Consider the following 17,766-nt stretch of genomic DNA (forward strand, 5'->3'; position numbering starts at 1 on the left):
ATTTTCTGACTCTTTTCCATTATATACTATTACAAGAAATTGAATATAGTTCCTTGTGCTCAAACAAATACCTGGAAGCTTGCTATGAAATGGTGCAGGCTTAGTACAAAATACTTCCATCTTTTGCTTTGTTCTAAACGTGGTATCCTTGCCTAAGGTACCAAAAGTATGCAAATGCCGGGTCATGCCAGGGGGCGGGGTTGGGGGTGTTGCCTTCTTGCTCTACTGGATGGCAAAGACTCCTAGGGGACCACAGCTGGCCTCCCAGGTAGCTGCTCTCCGGGCCCCACCTCGTGATCAGCAGGGCCCAGTACCAAACAGAAATGGGGAGGCAGGGCCTGTATTCAAAAAGCGCAGGGCCCTGTGGGGCTGCACAGGATGAAGCCAGCTCTGCTGCTTTCCCACCACCCATCCGCCATCCAGCAAAACTCTGCTGGGTGTTTGCTGCGTGCTGGGCACTCGTGGGTGTTGTACATACGCTGGTCATCGAACCCTCATGACCACCTTCTGATGGAGGGATTCCTGCCTATACGTTTCCGATGGAAAACCTAGGACCGAGAGAGGTTGTATAATGTGCCCAAGGTCAAGTGGAGGAGGCAGAATTTGAACCAAGTCTGTGCCTCCACAGCCCAGGTTCACAACCAGGACGAGTCCTACCAGCCCGCAGCATCTCCTCCCTCTAACTCATCACTGCATCATCGGGAAATGAATGCTGAGAGAGGCCGGAAGGGCAGTATCCAGCCAGGCCAGGGGGACCATGGGCTGGGGCTGGGGGCCCTGCTCCCAAGGCCGCCTGGGAATCGGCACTGACCGAGTGCGTGGACAGATCTGATAGACTCTAAGGGGACTGCCTTTTTGATTATACGGCTGGTAATGTACTTTTGTATGGATCCGGTCTGCTTCTGAGGACCTTGATATCTTTTCATTTTCATTTCCTATTTGTGTTAGAAACATTTTATTGATCTTCCCAAGCTCTCTAAGAAGCACAGTAAGTCTCATGCTTAATATTTATTCATCCTCTCCAGAGGGGAAGACATAGTCCAATATACACAGAGGCATGTCAGTGACAGACAGGGCAGCTTAACGTGTGTCTGCTCCACAGATAAGGAGATACAGCGAGGGTCAGAGGTGGTCATTCTTAAGCAGGTCCAGAGCCAAGTGAACAGCTCAGACCTCTGTCTGAATCCTAGGAAATTGCTGGCTGCCTCTCTAATAGGAAACATGTTTTCCTGGCCCAATTATGTAACACGGGTTAGGTTGTTTTCTATTTTCTAAGATTCAGTCAGGCCTCTAGAAATACTTGCAATCCCCAGCCAGACATCACTAGATTCCTGATACTCTGAGGGTGGGAAAACACTAGTATTTGCAGAATTTATCCCAGCTCCTAAGGGTTTGGAAGGTGGAACATTAGTTACAGGTGAGATACTGTCAGAGCCCACAGCTGCACATGGCTCTTTGCGACAATATCACAGGATATGAATTAGATTAAGTTTGGAAATCATTCTTAATATTTCTTAGGGGTGGGTGGGGCATGGAGAGGTTTTCATAGTTGACTCTCCTGGGGAACAAAAATGAGCTGCCCGGGGTAGGTTTGTGGGTAGACGAAGCGTGGAGGTGAAGTGATCTCATGAGACAGGTTCTGTTTGGTTGCTGTCCTCGCCTCTGCGTTTTGGGTCTTCTCAAATCATGCACATTTTGCCTGTTAGCATTCAGTGGCATCAAGAGTCTGTGAGGAGTGAAGACAGATGGGAGGGGAAGGGAGATGTGCTAAGTGCTCTGCTGGCAGCCGGCCACAGCCCGAGCGTTAGCCGATTAAAACTCTTACCCACGTCTTAGCCCCTCTCCCCCGCAGGACACCCGACGAGGACGCTGATTCCACCTCCTCCAGGACAGCTGTGTCATCAGTTCATTGACTGTAATAAACAGGCAGTGGCGCCTTAGCTCTTTGGCAGAAGAGGGGGAAGTTCGGTTTAGGGCCTTTTGGAAGGACTGACCTACATCAGTATATAGTACCTGTTCTGTTCTTGACATGCTGGTATTTGGAGCTTTCTACTCACTGGCATAGCTCCACACCCAATGGTAACTGCTGTTTAAGGCAGGGACCTAGGGTCCAGAAACAGCTTAATAATAACATTATTATCACTACTATTAGTAATACTTAGTAGTAATAATAATAGCACATGCTGAGCACTTTCCATGTGCCAGAGGCCGCACTAAGTGTTTTTCTTGGATGATCTCATTCAATCCTCATAACAACTTTACAGATTTCACAGACAAGGAAACTGAGAGTCAGAAGCAGTATGAAACCAGAGTCTGTGACTCACCTTCCTAATCAAAGTATCACAAAAATATAGTTGGTGACTTTTGGTATAGGGTTGTATCTGTCAGCTCTTGCTATGTAACAAACAACTCCCAAGTGTCAGAGGCATAAAGTAAGAAGCACATGTTTCTTGCTGACTCTTATGCAGGTCTGCTGGGTGAGCTAATCTCAGCTGAGCTCAGCGGGGTTATCTAAGCAGCAAGCTGGGTCTGGATTATGTTTCAAATTTGTTTGGACCTTTAGGCTGGCCAGAGTAGGTTCTAGTGGCAATAGCAGAAGCCCAAGTGTGCAAGCACATTGCAAGCCCCTGATTGCTTCACATCTGCTGATGTCCAACTGAAGAGGGCAGGTCATTTCACAGAGCCCCAGAATCAAGAGTCAGGGAAGCATGCTTCTCCAACGAAAGTGGAGAAGAGGGGTGAATAGTGTCAAGTGATAATCTACCATAAGGGTCTATTTTATTACACTCTTGTTCTTTGGAAATGGGTCATCTGAGTTTGATGTGGTAACTATTTATTAACCCAAGATATTTAATGAACAAAATACCTTATTTGTTCAGTAATCATTGATAGAGTGCCCACTATATGCTGGACACTGTGGTCAGTGATGAGGACTCAGAAATCACAGGGACTCCTGGTCCAGTGGGGGTGTTAGACACATAAAGAATTTCAGTACTTGTTATGGTAGGTTCTCTTCTCGTCTGTGAAGGCAGCTGGGGTACGAGGGCTCAGAGGAAAGCAGAGAACAGTACTTCCTAGACGGAGTATGTCCTTAGACACTGAATGTGTTCCATACCAAGTATTATTTGTCCACTGTCCTCACCCTGAGCTTTACCCATGTACCATCTGGCTTCTAAAAACCTCCTTCTAGTTCCCGGACCTTCAAGATTCCCAGAGAGACACAGTACCTGGAAAATAGTAAGTACTGTCGAAACGTCAGCCAATACAGTGTAACATCCACATCCCTTAACCTGGAATTGAAGTCATTTGTTAGTGTGACCCCCACCCCCTGTCCAAATATATTTCCTGTTATTTCCCAGAATGGATCCTCTGCCTGTCAGCCCATTATTTTTGGAAGATGCCCCCATGCTTTTGTCCCTGCGGCTCCTCTGCCTGGACGCCCCCTTCCTGGTTAACTTTCACTTTCCTCTGTGACTTGGCTGGGAGCATCCCCAGCCTGGAGCGTGGCCAGTGCTCCTCCTCTGGGCTCCCTCTGTGACCCTGTGTTGAGCACCATAGAAGTCGCCTGTCTATAGGCTGGTTTTGTGCACAGGGCATGAATTGCTGAGGGCAGGCACTGCCTGACCCTTACCAGGAGCTCAGTCCGTTGTGAGCTGACTCGCTGGGTGGATCATCCAGTTCCTGCAGCTACATGACTGTGCAGATTGCTTACCCCACCGCCAGGCCTCACGTTCCCATTCTGTAAAATGGGGATGATGCTACTTGCATAGGCTAGAGGTGAGGATTAAAGAAAGAGTTGTAAGTTATTTACCCAAGAGAAATAATGTGTTCACACAAAAACATACACACGAATGTTTGTAGCTGCTTTATTTTTTTTATTCATAATCACCCCCAACTGGAAGCAACTCAGATGTACTTCAACTGGCGATTAAACTGTTGTGCTTCCATGAGAGATGCTATCCAGCAATAAAAAGGAACAAAATATTGATGTTTGCAGCAACACGGATAAAGCTTAAATGCATTGGCAAAAGTCAAGCCAGACTCAAAAGGATGCAGTGAATGATTCTGTTTATATGATGTTCTGGAAAAGGCAAACCTGTAGGGACTGAGAACAGATCCGGGTTGCTGGGGTTAGGGGTGGGAGGAGATGTGACCACAGAGGGAATAGGTGGGTGACTGTGAGGGAACATTTGGGGTGATGGAACGGTTCTGAATCACACACAGTCTAATGCATAGAGTCACCCAACCCAGTGCATTTGCAGAAAATCATAGAGTTGTATACACACACACACACACACACAGAATTTTACTGTGTGTAAAAATACATATATAAGAAAAGGCAAAGAGAAAGGAAAGCATCGTGGCTCTCAGGCATACCGAGTCTGTTTCTTGGTGAGAAGCTGATTATTTATTCTGATTGGTTCGGGGGCCTGCCGTCCCTCAGTAATCAGTGCGCTTCTGAAAGGGGCACTGCGTTCTCTTCAGCTCAGAGCACAGGTCCCCCTGCTCAGGCCTGGTCACAGCAGGTGCTCAGAAGTACCAGTTGGTGAGGAGTAAATGCAGAGGCAGCTTCTGAGAGGCCGAGGCAAGTACCTCTCACTATTTCAGGGACAATGGAGTGTGCAAGGCTGTGGAAGGAGGGACGGCAACCTTTCAGTCCAGGAGAGCTCCTGGGGGTGAGGGAAGGTGGCCCTGTGAGGAACCCTTGACCGCAGCCAGATTTCATGATTTCTGTGAGCCCATCTGTTTCTGGGTAAGATTGGGAAGCAGGCAGTGGCCACAAAAGAAAAGATGAACAGCCAGCCCCAGTGTCTCATTTGTCTTTCCACTGTTCCTCACCTCCATCATTGTACTAGAAGTTTCTCTGCACTGCCTCTCCCCCAAGAAGCCACTGAAAGGGAGGGAGAGAGGGCTGCCTGCCTTCCAGCTACTCCAGAGGTCTCCTTAGGTGTCCTCCTCCGGTTTTGGAATCGGCCTGCAGCGCTCAAGCTCCTCTGACCCCTTCAAACAACTGAACTAACGGACGCTGGGTGTCATTAGGGCCCCAGCAAAACCAGCATGGCTTCAGCAGCGTCCCACATCCTGGACCATTCCCAGCTCCCTTCCCCACACCTCCTCTCTCCCTTCCCTCCAATCATGTGTCTCCTTTCTTGCATTCCTTGAGGCCACACTCCTTTCTGGGTCCCAACTCACAGCTCAGACAATCAAGGGAACTGAGCTCATTTCAGCAGGTGCAATCTTATGGCTGGGAGGGGCGGGGCAGGGCAGGGAGGAGGTATTTATTCAAGATCACTTTTTCTAATCATAAAAAAAAGTATTCATTTAGAAAACAGGGAAATAACAATATACAAGAGAAACCAAAACTCTTCTATAATCCAGCATTAAGATATAATCACTATTAGCATTTTTGGTCTGTTTTTTCCAGCCTTTTTCTATGCGTGTCCCCTACTCCGAGTAGAAGACACACTGTATATTCTGAGTCCTATGTTTTTCCATTTAACATTATATTATAAATTTTTTCTCATGTCATTAAATATCCCTTAAAATGTTACTTCTATGTAAAATATATTCTGTTGTATGAATGTTCAATAATTTATTATGTTAATCCCCTGTTATGGGATATTTAGCTGGTTGCCGACTTCTCACTATTGAAAATGGCTCCAGGATGAACACTTTTGTATGTACATTTTTGTGTACATCTGGTTATTGCTTTAGGATGGATTCCTAGCAGGGGTGAAATTACAGACACCGTGTGAGCATTTGTAAGACATTCGATATACATGAACCAAATTGCCCTCCAGAAAAATTGTAGCAATTTATATTCCCAGCAGCACCGTTCTCTCTCCTCATCCCAACAAACTCTGGTCCCATCATTCCCAAAAGAAGGATCTTCCCCAAACTGACAGATGACACATGGCCTCTTTTCTTGGTGGTGGTGGTGGTGGTGGTGGTGGTCTTTTGGCCGTTTGTATTTCTTTTGTGAGCTGCCTATTCATGTTCTTCCCCAGTTTTTCTCTTGTGATCATCATCTTTCAAATTGCTGAGTTACAAGCCTTCTTTGGCACATTTATTGCATGTGCCTCCCCCCCCCCCCAGTTTAGCAAATTACTCTTTAGTTCTGTTTTGGTTTGACATCAAAAAGTTTAAATTTTTTATGTAGTCAGGCTGTATATTTATTACTAAGACCGATTTACTAAGCAGAGTCGCAGCTCTGCTTTCTTATTGCATTAACTTTCTTTTCTTTTGTGTTGTGATGCCGTGTTTATTATACACCAAGTTCTCATTAAGTTGCTTCTTTTCCCGAGCTCTAGTCTGTCCCGCTGACCTGTTCCTTGCTAGGTCACGTCCACTTGTCCTGATTATTCACATACGTTGTACTGTCTTCCCGGGCAGCCCCAGCTCTTTGCTCCTCTCATTCTTAGGACACTTTCACTCCGAGGATTATAGATTGGGGGTGAGGAGGGCAGATTTCAGGCACTGGGGGAGACTGGTGGGGTCTGGAGCTCCTGAAGCCACAAGTAGGAGCCCCCCTCGACCTCCAGAAGGACTTTGGAGCCCTGGGTGAGGCTCTTGGTCTAAAACTGCACTGCGGAGCTCTGCCCAGCCCTCTAAGGAGAGAATGAATAAACCCCAGGGTCCGAGGTCACTGCCCACTGACTTTTGGTTTTCTGCTGGCCGTTGAGGCTGCTTTGGATGAGGCACCAAAACTTTCCAGAGCTGAGCCCCTGGGCCACCCCGGGCTGGGGGGCTGGGGTCCGAGCGGCTGCAGCGCCCGGGGCAGGCCGAGCTCTCTGGGCCGCGGGGCCCGCCCCTCCTGCTTTCCGGCCAGGAATTCAGTGAGGTGCCCGGTCTCATCCTGGCCTATGGGCCCAGAACCTCGTCTGATTATCTGGCTGGGATTCTTGGGGTGTTTTTTAAAGGTGTGCTACTCACAGCTGTTCTATCAGGCACTCATTTGGGGAATTTTAAAAACAAAATCCCAATTAAGCACCTTCGTGCTTTTAATGAGCCCACGCTCGGGCTGTCCTCCCTGTAAAGCAGGCTCTTTCAGTGTGTCCCAGGTGTCGTCATACCGAGGCACAGACCTCGGATGGCCTGGGGAGGACGAGGAAGCCACGGCATTTTCACCTGTGTGTGTGACCTGGAGCCCAGGCTGGTGACCAGGGCGCTCCCCTGTCCTCACAGGCAGCCCCTTCCCACTGGTGCTCACAGATGTCCCTTCCCACGCTGAGAAAGCCCCGCCACCCGGCTTCAGCCGCCGTTGAGTGAGCCCTCCACCCCAGGGCCCTTCACACAGGCTGTGGTCCACGCCCGGATGCCCTCCTTCCCATCCCCGACCCTCTCCCCACACTCCACCAGCTGCTTCCTGCCTCGCCGCTCAGTCTTAGCTCAGGTGTCACCTCGGTGCCGGCGCGGCCCGACAGCACCCCCGCCTGCCCCCTGTGCTCACAGCAGTGTGCGTGCACTGTTCACCACAGCACTTGCCTGAGCTGTGCGGGCAGGTTAAGTTCACAGTCACCTGTTTAATGCCTGGTGGACTCCATGAGGGCAGGGAGCCCTCACAGTGTCCCTAGTACTAAGCACCGGGCCTGGCATTTAAAGTCCTTGTGAATGAGTGGAACTGGATAAGGGGCTGGGGTGGAGGGTGAGTTGAGCTTGGGGGCAAAGGGAAAGATCTGTCACCCTCACCACTGTCTAATCCCAAACCGAGAAGCTGAGGACTTGAATGGCAGCAGGCTTGAGGTGGGATCTGTACACTGGGCAAGGAGCTCCTGGTGCCAAGTTTGGGACTCTAGTCCCAAACTGAGAAGCTGAGGACTTGAATGCCTCTTAATGCCTCATTTTCCCTGGGACTCTGTGCTGCTGGCTTCCCCAGGTAATATGATCTTTGAAACGGTCTTTACATAATTTGTAAAGTCTGTGTGAAGGTCCCCTGGGCTCGCTATGGGGTGTTTGTGTTATGGCACAAATGGATAAGTGCCAAATGGGTACCTCAGGGCAGCTGTCTGCTCCTTTAAAATCTACACCAGTAACTTCCCAGGGGCAGAGGGACAATTATTTCCTCCAGGCAGACAGTACAATTGGTGACAGCATGTACCCGCTGGCTGGTAACCAAAGTGGCTTTAATTCAAGCTGACTTTGAAGGTGTCTTAATAGAAACTCCAGTCAGTTTTCCTATGCTAAATGTAAACATTGCAGTATATTTTTTTCATCAAATAATAATTAGTTTTAATGCTATTAAAATATACCATAGCTAAGAAATAGTATGATTTCAGGAGCACTGTGAATTTAATATTTGGACAGAAACGTGGTTTCAGGACCACTTTAAAGAGTACCCCACGTCTCTCCTTCAGCATCACCCGGATTGACACAGTTTAACATCCCTTCCTAATTAGCTTATAGAGAGAGATTTGCTGCAAGTCATGTACCCACGTAATAAAGGTCCTTGTTGCCATATTTAGAAGACTATGTTCAACATAAATTCCACTCCCAAATCGCTTTCTCGTAACGAACCAACCTCCATCGACATAATGAGTTCCTTGGAAGGAAGGCATTGAGTGAATTAAAAATACTAATGATTCAGAATGATAATGAATTATTTTCCCTATTACTGGGAGCAGGAGTCACCTTGGGCACATTATCCAGTGGCTAAAGGTGTCTTCCCTACACCCAGGCTTGCCTTCCGCCAGGAGCCTGAACTCTGAAATATCTTCCTTTTTTTTTTTTTTTCCCTCCTGCATCAAGGCTCTGAATCCTCCAGATGTCCCTGATCTTAGCTAGTCAGTCTTGGAGGAATGGGATTTACTGAAGTGGTTCACACTAAGATATGAATGACTGAAAGCACCCACTAGTCATTTGCAGCAGCGCCCTGCCTGTACCTTTCCAGGGACATTCTTTTTTTTTTTTTTTTACATTTTTTATTGATTCATAATCATTTTACAGTGTTGTGTCAAATTCCAGTGTTCAGCACAATTTTTCAGTCATTCATGGACATATACACACTCATTGTCACATTTTTTTTCTCTGTGATTTATCATAGCATTTTGTGTATATTTCCCTGTGCTATACAGTGTAATCTTGTTTATCTATTCTACAATTTTGAAATCCCAGTCTATCCCTTCCCACCCTCTACCCCCCCCCCCCGGTAACCACAAGTCTGTATTCTCTGTCCATGAGTCTATTTCTGTCCTGTATTTATGCTTTGTTTTTGTTTTTTAGATTCCACATATGAGCGATCTCATATGGTATTTTTCTTTCTCTTTCTGGCTTACTTCACTTAGAATGACATTCTCTAGGATCATCCATGTTGCTGCAAATGGCATTATGTTGTCGGTTTTTATGGCTGAGTAGTATTCCATTGTATAAATATACCACCTCTTCTTTATCCAGTCACCTGTTGATGGACATTTAGGTTGTTTCCATGTTTTGGCTATTGTAAATAGTGCTGCTATGAACATTGGGGTGCAGGTGTCATCCTGAAGTAGATTTCCTTCTGGGTACAAGCCCAGGAGTGGGATTCCTGGGTCATATGGCAAGTCTATTCCTAGTCTTTTGAGGAATCTCCACACTGTTTTCCATAGTGGCTGCACCAAACTGCATTCCCACCAGCAGTGGAGGAGGGTTCCCCTTTCTCCACAGCCTCTCCAGCATTTGTCATTTGTGGATTTTTGAATGACCAGGGACATTCTTATTAGCTGATTAGCACAGAAGGACTGCGGAACTCTCTAACTAAGAGAAGCCCAGTGTCTTAGGGATTGTCTGGTTACAAGTTCCAGGAACCCCCTCAAGTCAACTTAATAAAATTGATTTATTGGGAGGAGATAAGGGCAGCCCTCATGGAGCTCGGTGGCAGAGGCACAGCTGGGCTTTGGGAACAGCAGGGACAGGCCAGGAGAGTGTGAGGAACTGGGGTGAACTTTTCCTGTTTCTCTGGGGCTTGTCCACAGACTCCCATCACAGCCCTCTTCGCCTCGGCAGGCAGGCTCTGGCTACTTTTCCAAACACATATGCCAAATACGGCGGCCAGTGAGTCAGGGGGCCCGTGTCCACAGTCTTGGTGGGGGGAGTGGGAGTTCGACTGGCAACAGCTTGGGTCAGGTGTCACCCCAACTCAGTCTGCTCTGCCCATGGGGTTGAGGCCACATGGGACCAACACAGCACTGGCCCAAGGTCATGACTCAGTTATATGTTATTATTATAAACAGGATGTAGGGCCCACCCCTAAGGGGAGAGGACGGGGCACATCTCCAGAAGAAGTCAGCTACACCGGGCCAAGGAGTCTTCTGCTTAATTTGGCTGGGAGCCTGGAGTGTTGAAGGGCTCCGGGGCAGGAGAGTGGCACTGGGGCCTGTGTTGACAGCAGGCTTGTGGTGGGATCTATATGCTGGGCAAGGAGCTCCTGGTGCCAAGTTCATCCTAAGGGAACAGTGACTTGCGGACAATGGGATTCATTCCTACTCCCTTGGCACTGGAGTCCGTTGGGACTCTGTGGTTTAATGACTCAAGAAAAGGGAGATTTGCCATCTGTTTTCCACTCTGTGTGGACTTGCTGGGAACTTGGATAAGTCACTGAACCTCTCTGGGGTTCTCTTAATTCCAATTTTTTAATTAAAAAGAATATAAATATACACATACACATTACATATATATTTTCGTCATTATTTTAGCTTATTATTCTTGGGTTTCTCTTTGCTAGCCTGAAAAGATGCCGAAGGTACATGGGGGAGGGGCTTGGAAAGCAGGCTGGGAGGCTGGAGGATTATAAATCGCTTGTGGCCAGAAAGAGAGCGGTTTCATCTCCTTCTCAGGGAGGAGAAATGCTTGCTGCGTGTGAAAAGTGACATATGTGCTTTGAAACGATAAAGCTGGAGGCCTGGGAGGCAAAAGGCGTACAGACGTGCATGATGGCTCAGATCTCCTTTGGGGGTGGGGGGGCCAGGGAGCAGAGTTGGAAGGGCCCATTTTGTGGACTTGGCATGAGGAAGGTGGCTTTTTTTGATAGAAAAGGCTCTTGGAAGCCCTGCTGCTAAAAACTGCTGTTTTCTTCAGGAGTTTTTAATAAGCACCTCCCCACCTGGCTGTGCCCAGAGGCAAGCATTTGGTGGGAATGATGGCACCATCTTCCTGCAGGTGATTCTGTTCGCATCTAAACTGATCCAAGCATACTCTTGCAGGGAAGAAGCAGAGAACAAAACACACAGCCATTTCCTGGGTAGGGAGAGAGGTGCAGAGGGGCTTCCCCAGCTCGCATCCATCCTGGAGAGGACAGGAGGTGAGCAAGTCGGGCCCTCGGCCCAGCCCGGGCCTCCGGGAGGGAAGCAGCGAAGCCTCTCAGAGGAGGGGGCGCAGGCCTGCTGCGTGGAACCCGCTTCCAGCTTTCAGCTCCTTTACGCAAAGGAGTCGTTTATGACAGTCCGTCACTGCAGGCTGATAGGGCTGATAGCTTTTGGCAGAGGTCCTTTCTACTTCTCGCAAATTAAGTCACAGAGAAAGACACCAGCAGAGATTGCAAAGAAAGGGTTCAAGGCCACTGCACGGGGGTGAACAGCTGTCAGAGACCCAGTGCTCCCCAGACTTCAAACATCCACGAATGCTAACGAGGCAGGCCTCTCCGACGATATGCTGGGATGTGGACAACTAAGAATGCTGCCTAGGACGAAAGTCACAACTCACAATCACAAATAATAATAATAGTAAAGAAATAAAATGGCAACAACCAGCGTGCACAGAGAGCTTTCCAGTCCACACGCGCTTTTTTATTTCACCACAAACCCTCTGGTCCTAGGAGATGGGCTGGCCAACTGTTGTCTCCCTTTCACAAGTAAAGAAACCAAGGCTAAATGCTATGTCAGCCTGCCCACGGTACCAGCCGGGACTCAACCCAGGGTCCTCGTGCCTCCACCGCCCTCTCCTGATGCCAGGTGCCCCTGTGAGCTGGGTGCAGGGCCGGGCTCGAAGCTGTGGGCAGAGTTGGTCAGCCAGAAACTCTGAGGAGTGGCCCCAGAAAGAGCCCAGGGCTTTCATTTAAGCTCCTCCCCCAACACAAGGTACTATGTGTCCATCGTTTGAAAAAAAACGGATAGAAACATAGCATAGAAATAATAACCCACCACTCAGAGATAAGCATTTTTAACATTTTAGTGCATCAGGAAATCCTTGCAGACACTTTTCCTTCATTTTGACATCTTTCCTCACAAAAATGGAATTCTGTTTCTCCTTTGTTTTGTAATTCTCCTTCCATATACTGTGACTCTTTCCGTGTCAACTATACTTTTACAGTGTTTTACTCATTTCCTTAGCAATGTTACATATGTATTTTTTATGATTACAGAAATGATCATAAAATTATATGCTCATTGTAAAAATATTCCAATTCAAACCGTACAGAAATGCCCAGCAAAGGAAGCAAACATTTGACTTAATCCCACCCTTGGGACATTGGTAGTGTTGATACATCTCATATTTCCCATTCATACTTTTCCATGCACAGATGATGCCATAAACGTATGTGAATAAATACACATTTTTCTCTGCAAAGTGGGCTCACAGACCTTTGTGCAGTTTGCTCTTTCCTCTCCTCTGGTGTGGACTGCTTTTCATCTCAGTTCCTGGGTTTCTAAGGCATCTTCGTTCCCATTCTGGGGACAGAAAACCCCGAGGAGGCTGGGGAAGGGACAATAGTGAGTGACAGCCACCCAGGGCTGGTTTCAGCGTTCGGGTTAGCAACCTCCTAGAGGAGGAAGCCTGCGGCTCAGGTGGCAGTCTGCCACTTGTCCCTGGGATGCAGGTGAGCGAGCCACTGGAGAAGAGGATTCCCACAGCAGCCTACAGCCCCACGCCCCCTCATGGAATGCTCTGTGTCTCCCCCCAGGTGTGTATGTCCTCACGACTGCCCTGATCCCTGTGCTGGAGAAAGAACACGACCCCAGAGTGGTGAGTGGACTTTGGGGATTTTTTTAAGTAAACGACTTTGTTCCTGATGGGCAATCAGTGGTCCTACATTGGCTGCCCCAGCTGTCCTGAGGGGGCCATGCTGTCCACATCCACAGGGAGAGCCAAACTCTGTGCACTCGTCCTGCTGTTTAATAAGCTGAGCCCCAGCGGTGCGCCAGCCCAGACAGCATCCAGGTGGGTGGGTCTTGGGAGGAGCCCAAGCAGTGGGGAGAGACCCAGTCAAGCTGAGGGTCAGCCTGGGGCTTTGTCCCAAGGATGCCCGGACTTGGGGAGCTTGTGAGGCCTGACCTGGGATTCCAGAATGCTCGTTCTGGCAGCAGATACTTCCTGGAAGCCGGCTGTAAATCCTGCCTCCCCCTGCTCTCCGGGGCCCCTCCACCTCCCCTGCTCCTGTCTCGTTGTGGCTGGGTGGCTGCCGCCCACACCTGGCCCACCAAGTCCCTCTGAAGAGGGAGGCAGAGCCCTGCAAAGAGTCGTGTCGAAGATCCCAGCCCTCGCTGAAGCCTTTTCCCGGGTGTCATCTTAGAGTCAACAAAGCTTCTGAAGCAGGGGCAGCTGCGGGAGGCAGGCAGGCTGGGCTGGGCGGGTGCACTTCCTCAAGAACCTGCCGCTCAAATGGGAGGGGGCAGGTGAGCGGAGTTATGGCTAATAGAGTAAAATGACAGAAATCAGAAAAATCAGGAAAAAGGCAGTTTACACTGGCCACCTTCTCTCTGCTGTGGTGACCTCCCCCGACCCAGATGTCCAGGTCCTAATTCCTGGCACCTGTGAATATGGCAAAAGGGGACTTTGCAGAGGTGATTAAGGGTATTGAGAGGCAGAGGGTATCGTGGGCTATCCAGGTGGCCCATGTAGTCACAGGGGTCCTAAGAAGAGGGCCAGAGTCAGTGAAGGAGACGTGACAATGGGGGCAGAGGTGGTCGGGTGGTGCAGCCACAAACCAAGGCTTGCAAGCGGCTTCTAGAAGCTGGGGAAGGCAAGGAACAGATTCCCCCAAAAACTGCCAGAAGGAACGCAGCTCTGCTAACACCTTGATTTTAGCCCCATAAGACCCATTTCAGACTCTGACTTCAGTGCTGTGAGAGAATTTGCGATTTTATAAGCCACTAAGTTTGCGGTCATTTGTTGCAGCAGCAACAAGAAACCAATATACTGCTTGAAGAGGAAGAGGAACGCGGAGGTATCACAAACTTTTCTTTACAAATCTCCATTATGTTTATCACAGATAACAGTCTCCTCTGGAGGAATGTTGGTTCAGAAACTGAATACCAACGACCTACAGTCAGAAAGGACAGCTTTCAGTGGAACTATGGTCTATGCACAAAACAAAGTGAGTGGGGGGTTTTCTCAAGACTGCCACGTGGGTGCACATTAATTTGGATCCTAGTAATTCACAGCAGCACCCGAATGTCCCCAGGTGGGGAGAGAGCAGCTCTGCTCAGACTGGGGGGAGGGGGTGGAGTGGGGGTCTGGGGCGGGGGTTCACCTTGCCTCTAGGAGGAGCCACAAAAGCTGCCACCTCTCTTCCTGGGTTTCTCAGACCCACAAGGAGAATGTGCGAGTGGGTGAGCACAAAGCAGGGGTCCGGCAGAGGTTCCTTGCCCTGCATGGCTCCGAGGGAGTAGGGACCGCGGGAGGTCACTCCCTTCCCTGGGCAGCCCTGCTCACTGGCTGGACAGATGCCACCAGAACAACTCTGGGTTCCGGGCTCCCTTTGACGGACATGTGCATTCGATTCTGAAGACATGAAAGGGCAGGGGTCTGGATCTCATGTATGATGTTAAGAGAAAGTGTAGTCGCACTGCCATATCTCAGTTTATCACAGCTGTTTTAAAAGCCGGCTGTACACCGTCTGCATTTACAGTTCGTGCCCTTAAATTCACCTGGTTGGGCTCCCTCGTTTGTGAACCTGCCGGGCTCACCAGCCTTCCCTCTTGTTGGTGTGGTCTGCTGCCCCCACCTCGCCCCCACCCCCCTTTTGCTCCTTGACCCCCAGACCAAATCCTGGCAGATTTCTTCTTATGACTCAAAATCCTGACATTTAAAGGAACCATACTTCTTTATGGTTTTTCCAGGGGATATAGGAATAAACCACGCACTCCATAAATGAGGCCCAGATGGAGTTCCTTGCAAAATGTAATCAAACTGCCCTGAGACTGGGTGGCAGCCTCCACACAGCTGAGGCTAAGGTGGGGTCATTAAGTACCTAAGGGGTCTTTAAAAGATCCGCAGCTGGTGTTCTCCAGCATCTCCAGCACGGCTCCTCCACTCCGAGGCGGGGTTCCTGCTCCTGTCCGCGGCACCACGTAGTGCCCGTATGTGCTGGGCCCAGGTCCACCACAAGCCAGGCAGGCCGTGACCTCACTGAGCTGTGTCTGGCAACAAATAGGGCCACAGAAGCAACTAGGAAAGAGGAGGCTCTGGGTGTAATTTCATGGGGGTGGGGGAGAGAAGCCCCCAGGCAGCGGGCAGTGTGCTGTGCCCTCATTCCTGATGCTGGTCTGTCCGCACCTCCGACGGAGGTGGAGCCGGAAGATTCTCGAGGAAGGTGATCACCTGACGTTGCAGAATCCGGGCCTGGCCGGGTAGGGGCTGACTTTGTGTCACCCTCTCCCCTCCCACTTGTTCTCCTGGCCCGTCCAGAGGCAGCAGGTGGTTCTGACGGAGCACTGGGCCCGAGCGCACCCGGCCATCCACTTCTCCTGCATGCATCCTGGCTGGGCCGACACCCCAGGTAGGTCGTAGCCTTTAATTTCCTTGCCGCCTGCATTTCATCTAAAAATATCTGGGCAGCCGCAGGACTGACTCTCCCCAGGAATGACCTGAAACCTGTGTCACGAGGACTAGGGATTCGCTCCCACGTGAGGGGCAGGCCGGGGCTGGAGGGGGAGAAGCCTGGTCCCACAGGCGGTCGTCTTGTCGGTTTGCCGTGTGTGGCCGAGGGAGGGGGCAGTGCGGGTGGGGGGGCCTGGGGGCCTCCCTCGGGAGTGGGATCTGATCCACACAGGCATTCCCACGTGAGAGGAATGAACGAGGGCCCAGGGAAGTCGCAGGGAGGCGCTGGGGACATGGGGATAGGCTACCTCACCACTCCCCAGGTTTCTGGATGTGAACGCACAAAGGCAAATAATCCCTAAAGGGTGGAATTCTCTGGAAGCGTGTTGGAACAGCAGGGCAGGAGAGGAGCGCTCCTTTCGGGCACTGCCCCTCCCAGCTCTGTGAGCCCAGGCAGATCACTTGGGCTCTGAGCCCTTTCCTCCTCCCCCAGCAAGGAAACTGAAAACAGAGCGTCCGCAGGACACCCGAGTGCCCGGGGCTGCTCTCAGGCTGTGTGGACACTGAGGCGCTTGTCCTCACAGCCCCCGTGCAGTGGGCACTGCTATCACCCCCAGTTACAGGTGGAGACACGGAGGCACACAGAGGCAAGGGCTTCCCTGTGGGGCCGGGCCACAGCGTTTTGGGGAGCAGGTGCTCTCATACACTTGCCATCACCTTTCTGAAAGCCGGTTTATTAGAAGCCTTAACATTTGTAATACACACCCTTGGAATTCATCCTAAGAAATCATGAGAGATGTGGAGATGAGGTTGCTCATCACAGCACCGGTGCTGGGTGAGTTAATAGATTATGGAACACCTGCACGAGGAATCTGCTCAGCCCTGAAAACTCTGCTGAGGATACACGTCTATGGGAAAGGAAAACTGCACTGTCATTAAATGAAGATATCAGGCCCCAAGTCGTATGTGCCTCACGGTCTTAGTTTTGATACACCCACATCGCCACGGAGAAAGGTGTATGTTGGTGCTACGCAGCATCCCAGGAGACCTGGCAGGGAGACCTGGCCCAGACCAGTCCTCTGCGGCCCGGATCCGGGGATGTCTGGCAGCCTCCCGTTGTAAAGCAAAGGGGGTGTCCTCAGCCCAGCACCCCAGGAGGGACTCAGGCCAGGACTGTTGGAAGAGGATGGCGTCTCACTTCTTGTCACTTCCTGACAGGAGACCATGTAGCTCCTTCAGGCCGTGGAGAGCTGCCAGCCTCCCATCTTCCCGGGTACCTCACCCCGACAGCTCGCACAGCAGCCTGTGTGCTGGCAGAATCCGTGCTAGCAAGCCCGCCACCCGGATCTGCCATCCGCTGTCCCAGGTCACAGGGCAACGGCTGGGCAGCTCGGGTGCAGACGGCCTGCCTGTGGACACAGAGGCCCGAGGGAGGGCTGCGCAGGGCCTGAGCTAGGGGACACTTGTCCTCCCTGAGTGGTACCACTCAGGTTCAAATTCCTTCTTTTTGCTGGTCAGTGTTTCCCAATTTTTCCCACAGTAAGCACGTATTGCTTCTGTACAAAGAAAAAAATCAAACCTTTATTTCTAATTTACAAAACAAGGGCCTAGATTAGATGATCCTTTCTATCTCTGAAATCCTCTGATCTCATCACTGCTCTCAAATGTTGTTTGTCTGCTTCCTTTTCTTTCCTTGGCTTCACGAGAGAACAGTTTTGTTTCCCAATGTGCTCACTGTAGAGACAGTGTGTTCCCCAAGGTCTGTGGGCAAACGGGGGTGTAGCCTGCAGCCAGCGCTGGGCTGCCTGCGGTGAAGAGGGGGGCTGGGGAGGCGACACCAGCAGAGGGACCTCTGTGTAGCCGGGACTTGCAGTGCTGAGGGAGGTGACGCAGGGGAGCTTGGCAGGAAGTAAAAAGTTCCCTAAAAAGTAAAAAACACAAGTGCAGTCCAAGGACCCATCCGTCAGCCAGGATCCTGGGAGAGGTGGCTCACCTTGGAGGCGGGAGTCTGGTCCTCCCGGCCTCAGTGCAGCCAAT

The 17,766-nt window shown here is 50.3% G+C and overlaps 1 protein-coding gene across 6 annotated transcripts in view; it reads left to right on the top strand.

Moving 5' to 3' along the window:
- The window catches only part of DHRS12 (dehydrogenase/reductase 12), a 37,215-nt gene that overhangs the window by 13,426 nt on the left and 6,023 nt on the right, over nt 1–17,766 (top strand). For all 6 annotated transcript variants that reach the window (XM_031684577.2, XM_006210128.4, XM_072976200.1 and 3 more), the window contains 3 exons: nt 12,872–12,933; nt 14,180–14,284; nt 15,598–15,688. In XM_031684577.2, coding sequence (XP_031540437.2) covers nt 12,872–12,933; nt 14,180–14,284; nt 15,598–15,688 — 258 coding nt within the window. The remainder of the gene's footprint in view (nt 1–12,871; nt 12,934–14,179; nt 14,285–15,597; nt 15,689–17,766) is intronic.

Source organism: Vicugna pacos, chromosome 14 (genome assembly GCF_048564905.1).
Source record: "Vicugna pacos chromosome 14, VicPac4, whole genome shotgun sequence".
Lineage (NCBI taxonomy): Eukaryota > Metazoa > Chordata > Mammalia > Artiodactyla > Camelidae > Vicugna > Vicugna pacos.